We start from the raw sequence: 16,021 nt of genomic DNA on the forward strand, positions 1-16,021 counted from the left end.
AATATCGTTTTGAATGAATGAGTACGCTTTAATTTTATTTAATTTTGTAAAAAACCGTCTCAAAAAATCATAAAATAAAAAACTAGAAATATTTTACATAACTAAATACGTAGTTTAAGGGCAAAATAGGAATAAATGAAAAAATAGGGGGCGTAACAAGTAAAACAAGGGGCGTGATATAGCAAATCTCACTCCTTTCTTTTGTTTCTTTTGGGTATTTTGGGTCAAGTCAATAATGGTGCTTCTTTTCTCGAAAGTATACTTTATGTTTATTTAAAATACTTCGATTTGGTGACGAGCGTGATAAGGCTAGGGTTTTGGAGGGGCAACCCTGGCATTTCGACAAATTTCTATGGTGCTTTAACGAACCAAACCTTGAAGGTAAACTTACTGATGTTCCTTTATTTCATTTCCCGAGATGGACGTGTGTCTACGATTTGCCCATTTTGGGTCGATCGAGTGTGACAAATATACAAAAGATAGGAGCGATATTAGGGACATTCATTGATGTGGAGAAGGGTCCTAATACAGAGCTTGATAGGGCTATAAGAATCCGCGTATTGCACGATGTTCGTAAACCTTTGCAAGCCTTTGTTCCGATTAAAATGAAGGGAGGGAAGGTGCTTCAGTTCGATGTTAAATATGAGCGACTTCCACTGTATTGCTATGGATGTGGGCATTTAGGGCATGGGGAGAAAGATTGTGATGACAGACCATATGAGGATAGCGACTTAAAGTTTGGGGACTGGCTAAGAGCATCACCATGGAAAGTTACTAAAACCTTACCTGATGGCCTAGGGCAAGCTCGAAGAGACTTAAGTGCAGTGTTCGAGGCTGAAGAGAGGAAAAACTCCGAGATTTTTTTTTTTTTGGTAGAAAAAAAACTCAGAGATTAAAAGTGCAAAAATGATAGAGAAATTACAATCCATTGTCATTGACTTAAAAATAAAGAAATCAAGTGCAAAGGCAGTGGTGAAACATAGTGAAGGCGGGGAGGAGAGGAGAAGAATAGAGGGGGGAACAGTGGAGGTTGCTTTGGTAGGGGAGGAGGGTGTTGATGGGGGACAGCAGGTAAAGGCGCCGGCTGGGGAGGTGTCAGTTACGGGAAATGGATGGGATGCAAGGGGAAGTGAGAGGGAGGAGGGGGATATGGTGACTGATGAGGGGGGGGGGTCGTCTTTGGCTACGGTGACTCCCAGGCGAGAGGAGAAGGAAGGGGGTATGCAGGAGGGTGGGCAGAAGTCGTCTTACGGGGCCAAAAAATGGACGAGATTAGCGAGGGAGGTGGTGAGTGGGAAAAGGGAAGTGTTGAACCAGAAAGTGGGTAAGAGAGGCCGGGATGAGGAGGTGATGGAAGATGGTGGGAAGAAACAAAAACAAACCACAGACGGGAACGTCTTAATATCTGAGGCGGAGGTTGAGGGAGCTCAACCCCGCTGGGCCAAATGAATCTCCTAAGCTCTAATTGTCGGGGCTTGGGGAACCTCGACGCTGTAAATAATCTTCGTGCCCTGGTACGGAGGGAAGCCCCGGCCATGCTATTTCTGTGCGAGACTAAGCTGTGTGGTCGTGATATGAGGAAGGTGAGGGAAAAATTGGAGGGGTATTTCGGCATTGAAGTTGACTGTATGTGGAGATCGGGTGGACTTGCTTTCATGTGGAAGAAAGAGCTAGATTTCATTTTGAAGTCGGCCTCTGTACATCACATTGATATTACTGTTCGTGAAGGGGAAAGGGAGTGGAGGGTCACGGGCTTTTATGGTTGGCTTGCGGTTGGAGATAGACATTTATCGTGGAAGCTTCTTCGCCTTCTTAATGGGCAATCAGACCTGCCATAGATGTGTATTGGAGACTTTAATGAGATTCTTTTTTCCACTGAAATGAAAGGTGGAAGTAAAGCGCAATGGCAAATGAATAATTTCCAAGCAGCTGTTGATGAATTTTGTCTGTAGGATGGGAGGGTTATCAATTTACTTGGGACAATGGACAGACGGGAGAAGTTAACCTGTAGTGTATGTTAGACAGAGCGATGTGCACGAACTCATGGCTGGAAATTTTCCCCTACGCGAAACTTATATACCTGGCTCGGGAGTCGTCTGATCATGCTCCGATTAAACTCATTTTTTACAAGAGGGTGACGGGGGTTGAGGCTAAGAGAGGGATCAAATTCGAATAGTTTTGGCTGGGGGAGGAGGGTTGTGAGGAGGCGGTATGGCGTGGGGTAAGCAAGGGGAGGGGAGGGTTAGGTGATGCTTTGAAACAATGTGCTCGAGAGCTGCAGGCATGGAAAAAGAATGGAATTCGAAAAATTGCATACATGGTGGAACGAAAGAGTAAACAATTGAACTGGTTGAACTCAGGGAACCGAACGGAGGAGGAGGTGTGTAGGAGGAAAAGATTGGTAGCTGAGATTGCCACTCTTCGACGGCAAGAGGAGCAGTACTGGAGGGAACGATCGAGGGCTTTATGGCTACAAGACGGGGATCGTAATACCAAATTTTTTCATAGTAGGGCAGGGGAAAGGAAGAGGAAGAACTATATTGGTATGCTGCTTGATGAGAGTGGGTGCAACGAACGGGACATGATGAGGTAGCGGGGGTAGCCACTGGTTATTTTCGGGAGCTCTTCACATCCACGCAGCCATCAAATTTCGATGAGGTATTGATAGGGATGGAGGGCCGGGTCTTAGACCGTATGAATTTGGTGTTACAGGCTGATTATAGGGAAGAGGAAGTGGTAGAGGCTCTTAACCAGGTGCATACTCTGAAGGCGCCGGGTCCAGATGGCATGAATGGTCTCTTTTTCCAGTCTTTCTAGCATATAATTGGGAAGGATGTCATCGATACAGTGCTAGGAATTCTTCGTGGTGAGTTACCCCAAATGAGTTTAATAAGACGAATATTGTTTTAATTCTAAAGAAGAAGGCGCCGGATAAAATAAGGGATTTTAGACCGATCAGTCTGTGTAATGTGGTATATAAGCTGGTCTCAAAGGTCTTAGCGAATAGACTTAAAATCTTTCTAGCTGAGATTGTGTCCGAAAATCAGAGCGCATTTACACCTGGCCGACTAATTACCGACAATGTCTTAGTAGCCTTTGAGATGTTCCACCATCTAAAAAATTTGCGGCAACTAGATGGGTTTATGGCGATAAAATTGGACATGGCGAAAGCGTATGACAGAGTGGAGTGGAGCTTTTTGAGACGGGTCCTTGAGATTATGAATTTCGACCAGGGATGGGTTAATAGAGTAATGGAGTGTGTGTCCTCTGTGTCTTTCTCGGTTCTTATTAATGGGGTTCAGACAGAGGAGTTCAAACCTTAGAGGGGACTGAGACAAGGTGACCCTTTATCGCCATATTTATTCATCTTTTGTACTGAGGCGTTATCTAATCTTTTGAGACGAGCTGTAGCTAAGGAGGCGTTACACGGCCTGAAAATTTCGAACAATGCCCCTTCTATTTCTCACTTATTTTTTGCGGATGATATCATTCTTTTTGTGCGAGCGACTGAAGGGGAAGCTGATATAGTGAACTCGATTTTGCGACAATATGAAGTAGCATCGAGACAGCTCGTTAGTCTTGACAAAACAACGGTTTCGTTTAGCAAGGAGGTCCCTAGTATGGTTAGAAACGGGGTGGCTGTTTGATTGGGGTTCGTGAAGTAGAGGTCCAAGAGCGATATTTAGGCTTACCCACTGTTGTGGGTAGGTATAACAAAGTGTTAACTGATATTATTCGGGACAAGCTGAGTAAGTGGTTACATGGTTGGCGTGGGAAAATATTGTCGAGGGCTGGTAGGGAGGTTCTTGTAAAGGCAGTGGCCAATTCACTTCTTACCTATGTTATGAGTGTTTTCAAAATTCCTGCGACCTTTTGCAATGAACTCCGATCGATGGTTTCACGGTTTTGGTGGGGGAATGGGGAGGGGAGTAGAGGTATTTCATGGATGTCGTGGAAGAAGTTGTGTCGACCCAAATCAGAGGGAGGGCTCGGGTTTAGGGATTTAGAGGTGTTTAATGATGCTCTTCTAGCGAAGCAAGCGTGGCGACTTATAGCGGAACCAAATTGCTTATGGGCTCGGGTGATGAAGGCAAAATACTACCCAAGGTCGGACTTTATGGCGGCTGTTATTGGATATAGACCAAGCTATACTTGGCGGGGTGTTATGGGTGTCCGACGTACTCTGGAACGGGGTTTGAGGCGACGAATAGGGAATGGTCAAGATACGAAGATTTGGGGGTAGCCGTGGATTAATGGGAATGATAGGGGGAGGGTCATCTCGCCATGCCAGCCGGGAAGGGAGGGTATGACTGTAGCTGAGTTACTGAGGCCGGGGAGAGAAGGATTGGATGTCGAGAAGTTGCAACAATTGTTTTTGCCGTTTGAAGTGCAACGCATTTTGAACATTCGGGTGAGTCGTAATTTACCGAGTGATGGGTTGTTTTGGAGCCTCGAAAAGAATGGTGAATATTCGATAAAGACGGATTATGCTTGCTTGATTGACGATAGGAACAACATGGGTGGGCCTTCGAACTGGGAGAGGGAAAGGTGGATCTGGAATAGGCTCTGGAAAGTTTCGGTATGGCCTCACGTCAAAATATTCTTCTGGCAGCTGTGTAGCAGAGCTCTTGCAACCTTTGACAACATAGCGTCTCGAGTTAGAGGTGAGTTCCCTTCGACTTGTTATTTATATTCTTATTTTTCTGAGTCGTGCTTACATTTGTTTCGAGACTGTAGTGTGGCAAAATGGGTTTGGAATGAGGTTGGGTTGAATTGTGCAGAAGTGAACGGAGAGGAGAGGTGCGGGACTAGATTGAGCATGTGTGGAAGGAGATGGATGTGGCGGACTATGGGAAGGTAATGGTTGGGTGTTGGGCGCTATGGGAATATCGAAACAAAGTGGCGTTTGAGGGAGCGAATATCAAGCCGGATAGGATTGTGTAGGCCATATGGGACGTGTTAAACGAAGAGGCTGTGGGTGTTGGCGTCGACAGAAGCAAGCGTGGAAGGCGAGCTACAGGGTCAAGGGAGAGCGGGAATGATGGATGGAGACCGGCATCGGAGGGATGGGTTAAGATAAATGTCGATGCGGGGGTAAAAGAGGGGGAAGGTGTGAACACGGGAGTGGTGTGTCGTGAGGGGCAGGGCGAGACTATATGAGGGATTTCTCTGGTGCGAGATACAGATTGGGAGCCATGGTTCGCGGAAGCGGTCTTGGATGGCCTACAGGAAGCTCGGGAGTGGGGGCATCGGAACGTGGTACTGGAGAGCGATTGTCTGTAGCTGATCGAGGCTTTGAAAGGAAGAAGCAAGGGACGCAGTGAATTTTCGTTAGTGATCGATGATATTCTGTTACTTTGTAATGAGTTTGAGTCGGTTGTTTGGTCACATACGGGTCGAGTTAACAACTCTGTTGCTCATGCTTTAGCTCACGTAGTGCCTAGAGTGGTTGGTAAAACTTGTTGGTTGACTGCCCTACCAGCGGCTGCGAACTCTGCGGTTTTGTTGGATTTATCTGTTAATGAATTAATACCCTTAGGGGTGTTTTCCTAAAAAAAAAAAAAATACTTTTCACAATAATAAAAACGTAAATAATTTGTTGAACGAGAGGCACTAATAGATGCTGTTCTATCTCTACCAAATCAACTATTTATATAACATTATTATGTTCACAAATTAAGTATTAGTGGTAACCACTAAGTATGGTGTTAAGGGGAGACTAACGAAATTCAAACTCGGTAATTAAATCTTATATATATATATATATATAAAACTGGGTTGAAACATTGTGGATTCGCCACGTGTCATTCCTTTCTTAAATACAAGCATTAATTGCAACAAAATCTATAAATAAATGTTGTATAGATTTCAGTAATATATTAATTAAATTTCAATGTATGTTTTTTTATTATATTACATTTAATAAGTATGATTCTTTAAATTTAATTTTCATGAAAAAAATATTTTGAGAATAATTTTGAAACATAAATAGTTAAATTAATAAAAAAAATGCTTTTACGTAAGTATAATTTCATTATATTTATAAAAATATATTAGGATTTGAAGTATAAAGAGAAATTAGGTGAGCATTCTCACAATATTATCAATTCAACAGAACATATATGGAGAAAACTCTATTATACCATTAAATCCTTTACAAAAAAAACTTTTATAATGGTATACGTTTTATTTCATTTGTTTTAGAAATATTAATTATATGCATAATTTTTTTAAAATACGAGAATCACCTATATGAAAAATACAGGCATTTTATCTTATAAATGCCTTTTTACATTATTTTTTTATCTTCATGTTTTACATTATTTTATACTCCGTATTAATTAAGTGAAAAATATGAAGGTAGAGATGTGGTAGTCCCGAGATAATTCATGTACACAATATGTGTTTTGCATACACATTTCATATGTATTTCCAAGATACTTATTCAACCTAAATTATAAACACCATTTTTTTGAGCACATTCAAAGTATTCAGAAATTGTTCTATCGCACTACTTAATTACTCCGTAATGCTAAGTTCTATGTACATACTTGGTTTCTTAACCCTAAGTAATATATATACGCATCTATTGATTCTATTGCACTATCTTCCCTTTCCTCACAACTGACTGACTCACAGAGTATGCAATATATTTTTGCTATTATCAAAATATCGGTAATCTGCAACTTTGCTATTATCAAAAGATTTACAATCTGCAAATTAAAAAGTATGTTTTTCAATTGCTACATTTACGTCCACTCTTCCGTCTCAATCATTTGTTTACCATTTTTATTTTTTGTAATGAGTATTTTAACCAAAGGTAAACAAATGATTGAGGCGGAGTCACGAAGGGGGTATTATTTTAGCGATGGGCGACGGCCATAACAACATGGATACCGAGATGAGTTCATAGGTTGTTTTTTTTTAAGAGAAATGGGTAAGAAAAAGGGGTTGATTAACTCTATGGCTTAATTTGGTTTAGATTATAATTAAGCTTTTCGTTAAACATGAAAACTTCAAACTTCAAATCTCTTAGTCCTTTCATGATTAATATTTGTTGGAAAATACAAATTTTATTTTGACAAAAAGATTTTTTTGATTAGTTATTCAAATGATGGTTTTATAAAAAGTATGAGTTATGAATAAACTCTATCATTAGAGAATAATAGACTAACTGTGAAAATAAACACCCATTTAAAAATGTGATAAATATTCACCATGCAATACGAGTATCACATTTTAATGTTTGAATACAAAATTAAAGAATAAAAACTGGTTGGCCGAATTATATACACACTATATTATGAGTAACTATTATAGATACTTTAGTAGATAATTTATGCGTTTAATAATTTTTATTTCAAAGAGTAAAATTTATAATCCAATAGTTAACATTTCAAATTATAAAAGTAAGTGTGTCACCAACGAATACATACACTTTAGCAATGAGAATTTTTTAAAAGTATATGTACTAATGGCACAAGTAGTAGTAGTAGGAGAAATTTGATTTAGGTGGTAAACAACCTCTTAAGTTTACTTTAACGTGAGATTAAACCCCTTAAGTTTAATTTGGAGTAAACAACCCCCTAGCTTTGCTATAAAGTAAAATCAAGCCCATTTTATTTTTCCGGCCAAAATCTCACCGAATTTTTCAATTTCTCATATCGGTGTACATATTAGGTATAAATTTCACTCATTATTTTATACATGTAGATGTACCACAATATTTATAGCGTCTTAAAAAACACATGATCATACTCTTGATATTAACAATCAAAATGCCGACTAAATGCGTGAATGAAGAATAATTATGAATTCCAATAATTGCGCACACTCAATAGTCGTACAACATATTTTTCCCTACCAACACCCTTGAATGATGCTAAGAATAATAGTTGCATCTTGAACAATTTAATTTGTAATTTAGGAGGGGAAGACCAATTTGGCAAACCATGGATTTGATCTTAGATTACCGGGTAAACAACTCGACAGTTTTTTAGGATCATCATCACCGCCCTTACTTGATGACAGGAGCACACAAATGAAAAAGTAAACGAATCCGAGAGAAATTTATACCTAATATGTACACCGATATGAGAAATTGGTGAGAATTTGAAAAATCCGGTGAGATTTTGACCGGAAAAATAAAAAGGGCTTGATTTCAATTTATAGCAAAGTTAAGAGGGTTATTTACTCCAAATCAAACTTAAGTGGCTTAATCTCACGTAAAAGTAAACTTAAGGGGGTTGTTTACCACTTTCGCGGATTTTTTAAATATGTACTTAGTATTTTATTCATTATAAAATCTAGAAAATTTTCAAATAGATATATTATTATTAATTAGTAATAGACTAATAGCATATACAAACTTGGATTCTACCTAGTGATAAAGTAAACCCCAGTCACAACTAGCTATTGCACAAACCCGACTTATGTAATTACTTAATCTTGAAACGATAAGTTTCTCAATTCCTCATCTCAAATTCAGTCTCCACTCATTATTCAATTCTCGACATAATCACCTTTCCTTAATTAATTTAATTACACCTATTTTTTTCAATTAATTTAATTTACGATTGAGATGGGTACTAAAATCTTCCACCCTTACACGAACTTTGTCCACAAAATTAAAAGAATATTAAAGACACATGCAAAGTCAACTCCGACGCTGAAAAAAGATAAGGTATGAGCAATTAGAACGTGGTGCGAAATTCTACTCCCCCTTCAAAGAAAATTTGTTGAGTACTTCTCTTTCACAGCCTCCTCCCGAGATTCTTAAGTAGCTTTCTCGACATAATGATTAGACCACATAAATTTCACCAAAACCATTTCAAGTCTCCCATACCTCCAATTTAAGATCTCCTTTGCTACCTCCTCATATGCTAAAGTCTCGTCTAGCTCGATCGTGACTAATGACCCAATCAAGCACATGGTAACTAGGGTAACTCAAATAATTCCTTTATGTACCTTATTAAGGGCCGGGAGAAGAGCTAAACGATAAGCCACGTCAACTCTATCAAGGATCTCATATGGCCCAATCAGCTAGAACTTCTTGCTCAGCTCGCCCCGCTTACCAAATCTCATCACCACAATCATAGGTGAAATGTTCAGCACCATGTTATCACCCACCTGAAACTTGACGTCACTCCTAGTCAAATTTTATCCCCTACCTGAAACTCGACATGTAACACCTGGGTCAGCCCACAGATCAAGCACATTTTGTCATCACTCATGCGCATCCCGGGAACCTTCCTAGGAGGTCACCCATCCTAATACTACTCTCAGGCTTAATTGCGGAGTTCTTTCGCATAGATAACCAGAAAAAAAAGTGCACTTTGTTGATATAAGTAGCACTTTCAATCCCTTTTAACACTAGTTATTTAAACTTATCAATGAACCTCTTCAAGGGGTACCCAACCCGAATAACGTTTTCGGTTTACATGGAGTATTACACGACATTCCTCCAAGTTAAATCTGTATAGCTCTGCTATCATCTTTTGGTGAATCACTTGAGCTATCTTATCCTAGGTCATCTGTGGTGCTATCATCAACTCAATAGTATAAAATTCCTCTCACACAAAGCCTTAAATAGTGTCATTCCAATGTTAACATGATAACTATTACTATATGAAAATTCAATTGAATCCAGTCTATCCTCCGTAGACCACCAAACTCTAAGGCATAGGGCCTGAGTCAGACCGTTTGTACCCAACGAATTTTGCAGCTCCTGGCACAACCTTGAAATGAATCTAGAATCACGTTTTGACATTAAATCCTTAGGCACCCTATGCAGCTTTAATACATTTCTCCTATAAGCATTAACCATCTTCACCTTGCTTCATGTATCTTTCATATTGATAAAGTAAGTCACCTTAGTTAGACGATCTACGATAACCCAAATCATGTTAGGAAACAATGAACAGGGAGTACTCTGAGCCTCAGTCAAGATCTATCTCTTCAGCTCCTCATCATTAGGTGTACACCGACGCCCCTCAAATAGAATACTACCATCCAGGTGAATAGTAAACCTAAAAGCTTCTCTCGTGTCAATACTAGCTCGTCTTATCTTTGAGTTAATTAACTGCTTCTCCTTTATATCATCATATAGTTCAGGTCGAACTATTCAAGTTCTCCCATAACTCCTCCCTTCTAAATCACATTAATACCCATCTTTTTCACTTATTCCCTCACGCACATCCTAGACATAGCAGAACGTAAAACATGTAACGATTTCCGACTTAGTGCATAAGCTACCACATTCATCATACCATGTCACATATGAACTCCTGCGATCTTACGATAAAGTAAATATAAACTTTGTAGCGGAAAAAGCGAGATTTTAAAAACTTTTATATTAAAACCCACGAAGTCACTATATAAACCAAAAAGTTGAGTTTAATAAAGCTTTTATACGAAAATACAACTTAGCTAAATGTGCGGGATCTTAATCCCTAAGTAGAACACAATTATAAAACTAAATACGATTCTAAACTACAACGAGGAAGGTCATTCGTTGTAAGTACAACGCTCGCTAGCTCACACATCTTCACCCCCAAAAGCAACACTATCACCTGTCATTCATCCAAAAAAAAAAACAAAAAAAAATGCCAAAAAAAAACAAATTTCCCTTTAACGAACTACGTTGGCTTGATCCTGCGAAATATTATTACTTTGTAGGTACGTAGGCAGCTTAAGTAAAACTCTTTTACTTAGGTGCGGCCAAAATCCCCAAACAAAATCACCTCTTCTTCATTTTGAACTACGTTGGCTTGATCTCGTAAGGTATATTTATTTGTGCTTTATGAGTACGTAGGCAGCTGAAGTAAGCCATTTACTTTAGTCCAGCCACACCAAACAAAAAAAAATTCACTTCTGGCCCATAAGAGTATAAACTATGAACGGCAAAATGAAATGGATAAGTGAGATTAAAAAAAACAAATAAAGCTCAGTTTATTATTATCCATGATTCGAAAAAAAAACACACACTTCTAAGTGTCCAAAAAAAAGAGCGTCTAAAAAAAATACAACGAATGACATCACGGAGACCATGCTAAGTTCTTTAGAGCTTCAGATGATTCAGTGAAGGTCTTTTCAACATGTTCAATCTTCTCGACTACTTGCCTTGCAGTCATCATACGAGCTTCCAAGGAGGACTCCTCTTGAGTCGAAGTCTCGACAACTGAGGCCTGGTCGCGTTCTTCTTTGTCCGCAACAGCAATAGACGCAATCAATTGTTGTTGCTTCGCCCTTTCTTCCTCTAATTCATTCTTCAACTGCTCCTCCTTCGCCAAAGATTCCTGCAAGTTTCCTCGAAGAGCCGCAGCTTCTTTTCTCGTTCGATTTACCAAAGATACAGCACTCGAGATGCGGTCTTTGACAGCCTTAATCTGTTCCTCGAACTCTGAAGGAGTAGGCTGGCTCATCGTGTGATCTTCTCCCATAGATTGAAGAACTGAAGCAGATCTTAGATAATTCTGGACATTAGCACAAAGGACTGAGGCATCAACATTCTTTGACTTTAAATACTCGAATAAAGTCTCGCATTCCTTTTCATATGCTGGAATTTCGTCAAGGGAAGATTTCAACAAATTTTCTCGCAGCTTATTAGCCATGGACAAATACGCATGTCGTTCAACTTCAAGGATCATGTGTTGTGTATTGAAGGAAAATCCTTTGACTTGAGAAGGCTCCACTTTATCAATCACCTTTTCAATATGAGTGGCCGACAAATCGGGTGTGGCGCTCGCCAGAGGCATAGAACTCTGAAAAAAAAAAAGAGAAAGGGTAAATAATAAAAAAAAAGGGAAGGAAAGAAGAAAGCGCTGAAAATTGTGAACTTACCTCATTAATAGCAGGAATGTCGTCAACGACAAGATAATCGTCTGCTTCAACAGGGTCGTCGAGGAGGTGCCGAATACTAGGTTCCTCGGTTTTGCCGGAAGATCGAGGAGCCGGGTTAGAAGTAGGTTTCACCTTTAAGGAAACCGTCAAAGATTTAGAGGATCCATTCTTCACATTTCTCTTACCCTTAGATGATGATGGTTTCCCATTCGAAGTTTGAACTGTTTGACTTTGGGCACGCTTCATTTTCTTCGTCGGTGGCGATACGGCATGATCTGCGGACGGTTGGATTAAGCTCGGTGAAGTCGTCACTTTCAAAGGACGCACAGCATTATCCGGGTACAGTAAAGCTTGAACTATAGGTTCCAAATATGATCCCTATTTTTAATCCCCTTGATAAAATTAGTCCCAGCCCTACCTTTCACCTAATTAAAAAAATACGGAGTACTTAGTACAAAAGTCTCCATCGACATTCCACTTTAGTTTGGCGCGTTGTTTCCAAAAAGTTGCAGAATTTTTTGTATATTCTATTAACTGATCATGCATAGCCTTATACTTGGAACAATCACCATTTTGTGTAGTGATTTGGATGCCTTTCTCTAAATCAAGGTCAAAATCAGTCCATTTAAGCTTCCATTTATTTTTCATTTCCCAAGACCAATTCTTCATAGCATTTCTTGGAGCATTGAAACGTCTATAAAGAATGAATGTTTTAGAGCCAATAAATCTAGTATTCCAAGTTCCAACTTGATTTGATCAATTCTAAACGCTCATCCTAATCCAAATTCCATACTTCTACCTTATACGGCATCCTACACTTATTCTCCACGAGGTGTAGAATTCCTGAGTCCGGAAATAAGTGCACCAATCTTTTGACCCAGCATATCCCGTATCAATATCTAGAAAAAGGACAATTAATTAGGATAAATTATGTAAAGTTTGGGATGAAAGGAGTATGTTTATGTAATAAAATTTTAATGAGTTACACTTTAGTTTATCGAAGTGAAAAATACACAAGTATATAGATAAAACGCAATATAAATCACATTTGTTTGATATACTAGAGAGATAATGTGTGTATATATATGAATATGCAGGAAGAGGTACTATTAGAGTCGAACAGAGCTTTGAAAGAAAAGGTATGAAGCACGATATTACAATAACCAAGACTATATGTTAATATACATAAAGTACAATGTTTAATATGGTATAATGAATAATGATTGGCAGTTGGAAGAAAGTTGTGCATCCCTTGGGCAAAATTGGGATGGCAATGCGCAAAATGTGCCCTATCAACGCCAGCCCGGTGAGGGCTTCTTCCAACCATTGCCCTGTAATATCACTCTCCAGATGAGGTACAACTTCATTTTTTTTTTGGTGTATATATATATATATAGGCCGGGTCCGGTGAGGCCGTTAATTATGGCAAGGCGGCCGACCTCATCAAATTCCTTCATTGGATTGATTTTCAATTGTTCATTGGGCTGAAAATTTGGGTCATTCTTAATCTTTTCATTTAGCCCAAATACTTTCTCTCTCTAAACTAAAACACACATAAGCCCAAATTCAAGTTTGACAAGGTTTTGTGAATTCAACTCACATGGTTTTGTGAATCCTGGACCTAATTTTGTGAACCCTAGACCTGATTTTGTGACATATATTAGCATTGATAAATTATATAATGATCGTATATTTATATTTGTTCCTCTATGTGGGACTCGAACCCACACTTTGCGCAATAGCACCAATGCTCTACCTTTTGAGCTAATAGATAATATAGGAGAAACAGTAAATTATGCATCAACAAATAACAAACACATGAAACATGATACAACTTCATATAATTATTTCTTACTATGAAATTAACCAATTTAAGTTCTAAGTTCACATAACCACATCCAAGCTTTTCAAAATCAATTCCAGCTTTCACAAAATCAGGTCTAGGATTGACAAAATCTGGTTTCCCAAAATTAGGTCTAGGGTTCACATAATCTAGTCCAAGCTTCACAAAATCAAGTCCAGGTTTCACAAAATCAGGTCTTTGTTTGACAAAATCAGGTATCACAAAGTCAGGTCTAGATTTCACATAATTAGGTCGAAACTTCACAAAATAAAGTCCATGTTCATAATCAAGTACAAAGTTCACAAAACTAGCTCTAAGGTTCACAATATTAGCTCCAACATTCACAAATCAGGTTACACAAAGTGTTTGACAAAATCAGGTTTAACAAAAGTCAGGTCTAGGGTTCATATTAATCTAGTCCAAGCTTCACAAAATCAAGTCCAGGTTTCACAAAATCATGTCTATGTTTGACAAAATCAGGCTTCATAAAGTCAGGTCTAGAGTTCACATAATCAGGTCGAAACTTCACAAAATAAAGTCCAGGTTTTACATAAAAATTCACAAAACTAGCTCCAAGGTTCACAATATTAGCTCCAACATTCACAAAATCAGGTTTCACAAAATGTTTGACAAAATCAGGTTTCACAAAGTCACGTCTAGGGTTCACATAATTAGGTCGAAACTTCACAAAATAAAGTCCAGGTTTCACATAATCAAACTTTAGAAAGACAGAAATTGTGAAAAAAACTATTAACATACACTAGCATATTCCTTTCACGGCGCAAAAATCTACCAATTCAAATTTCAGTAATATTTATTTGTTGTTCTAGTATGATTTCCTGTCGTTCTAGTACGCTTTTCCAAATTCGCTATACATACGTCATATTCCTTTTACACACTATTACCTTTCGCCTAAATACACCGTAGATATACTAAAATGACAAAGAAATAATGCTTAAATGACAGATAAGCACACACTAATTTCAATCAAATAAACGTGAATAGGTTAAACCGATTGTTGATACGAAATAACACAAGATAAGGAAGTGAAAAGACGAAGCAAACAAAAGTGAATATGAGGACGATCAATGCCACTAAAATTAGGAGAATCAATCGAAAGAACTATGAGATCGTCGAAAATCATCGCGGTCGTGAATCACGAGCTCATTTTCATCATAAACATCATCAAATACCCCAAATACTTAAATTTTAAACAATCGATCAATTAACTAATCAATTAATCACATAATTTCACCAGAATAATATATAAACAAACTAATAGTTGTGTAAGATGAACAAATTACTAACAATAATCAAATCTGAACAATAAAAGAGCAAGTATATTATCAAATAACTGAAAAAAATCACATGATATGGCGCAAGTTTAACATTCAAATAAATGAAAAAAAAAAAAAGAATAAAAGCGAGAAATGAGAATAATACTTACTTTGAGATAGATGATGAACACATAATAAGAGTCAAGATCAAAATGTGAAGATCGAAGAAACATGGTGAATCGCAGCATAATTATGGTGTGGACGATGAAAATCAGAGTGATAAAATGGTGATCGAATGCGAGTGAACGACGAATTTGAGCTGAAGAACAGTAGATGAAGAGAGAGAAAGTGAAGAAATGTGAGTGATTGTGAGTCGGAGTAAATGAGTGAAATTGAAGAGGGAAATATGTTTTAGATGAGGTTTTGTATGAGGACACGTGGTATCATCTGATGCATATGTGGCTTTTTAATCTAATGGTTTAGGATGGGTACAATTACCTCACCCTAAGAAGGGTGCCTCACATGATTCAGTTTTTATGTAAGTCCTTCCCGCACTCATGGGAGGACAGCGTCCCCGCAGCACGAACGAGGCTTACCCCAAAGGAGCCAGAGGAGTCCGACTCAGCAGAGTTGGAGAAGAAGTCCGAGTCGAAGAAGGAGTCCTTCCCGCTACGAGGGGAGGAGCCGGATTAGGAATGCGAGGAGCCGATCGCCGCGTGTCGTTCGACACGTGGTCGGGGCAGCCCCTCGCGCCTACGTCCTAGAAGTCCAAGTGCCAACTAAGCTCAAGTTGCCACCCATATCATACAAAGGAGATAGTGATCCAGCCGACCACGCCGAGGCTTTCGAGTCTTACATGTCGGTATGGGAGCAGCCCGATGAGGTCTGGTGCCGAGTTTTCCCAACAACTTTGCATGGGATGGCTCAAAGTTGGTACAAGGGGCTTCCCGACGGCTCGGTATACTATTACGCCGACCTAAGGGACGCCTTTTTAGCCCAGTACTCTTGCAATAAGAGGAGGGCCGTGGAGACGTCGGACCTCCTAACTATCAAACAGGAG

At 38.9% G+C, this 16,021-nt stretch overlaps 1 protein-coding gene across 2 annotated transcripts in view; it reads left to right on the forward strand.

Moving 5' to 3' along the window:
• The window catches only part of LOC141633370 (MADS-box protein CMB1-like), an 85,318-nt gene that overhangs the window by 35,543 nt on the left and 33,754 nt on the right, over positions 1 to 16,021 (forward strand). For both annotated transcript variants that reach the window (XM_074445859.1, XM_074445860.1), the window contains exons 6-7: positions 12,939 to 12,980; positions 13,072 to 13,196. In XM_074445859.1, coding sequence (XP_074301960.1) covers positions 12,939 to 12,980; positions 13,072 to 13,196 — 167 coding nt within the window. The remainder of the gene's footprint in view (positions 1 to 12,938; positions 12,981 to 13,071; positions 13,197 to 16,021) is intronic.

Source organism: Silene latifolia, chromosome Y (assembly GCF_048544455.1).
Source record: "Silene latifolia isolate original U9 population chromosome Y, ASM4854445v1, whole genome shotgun sequence".
NCBI lineage: Eukaryota > Viridiplantae > Streptophyta > Magnoliopsida > Caryophyllales > Caryophyllaceae > Silene > Silene latifolia.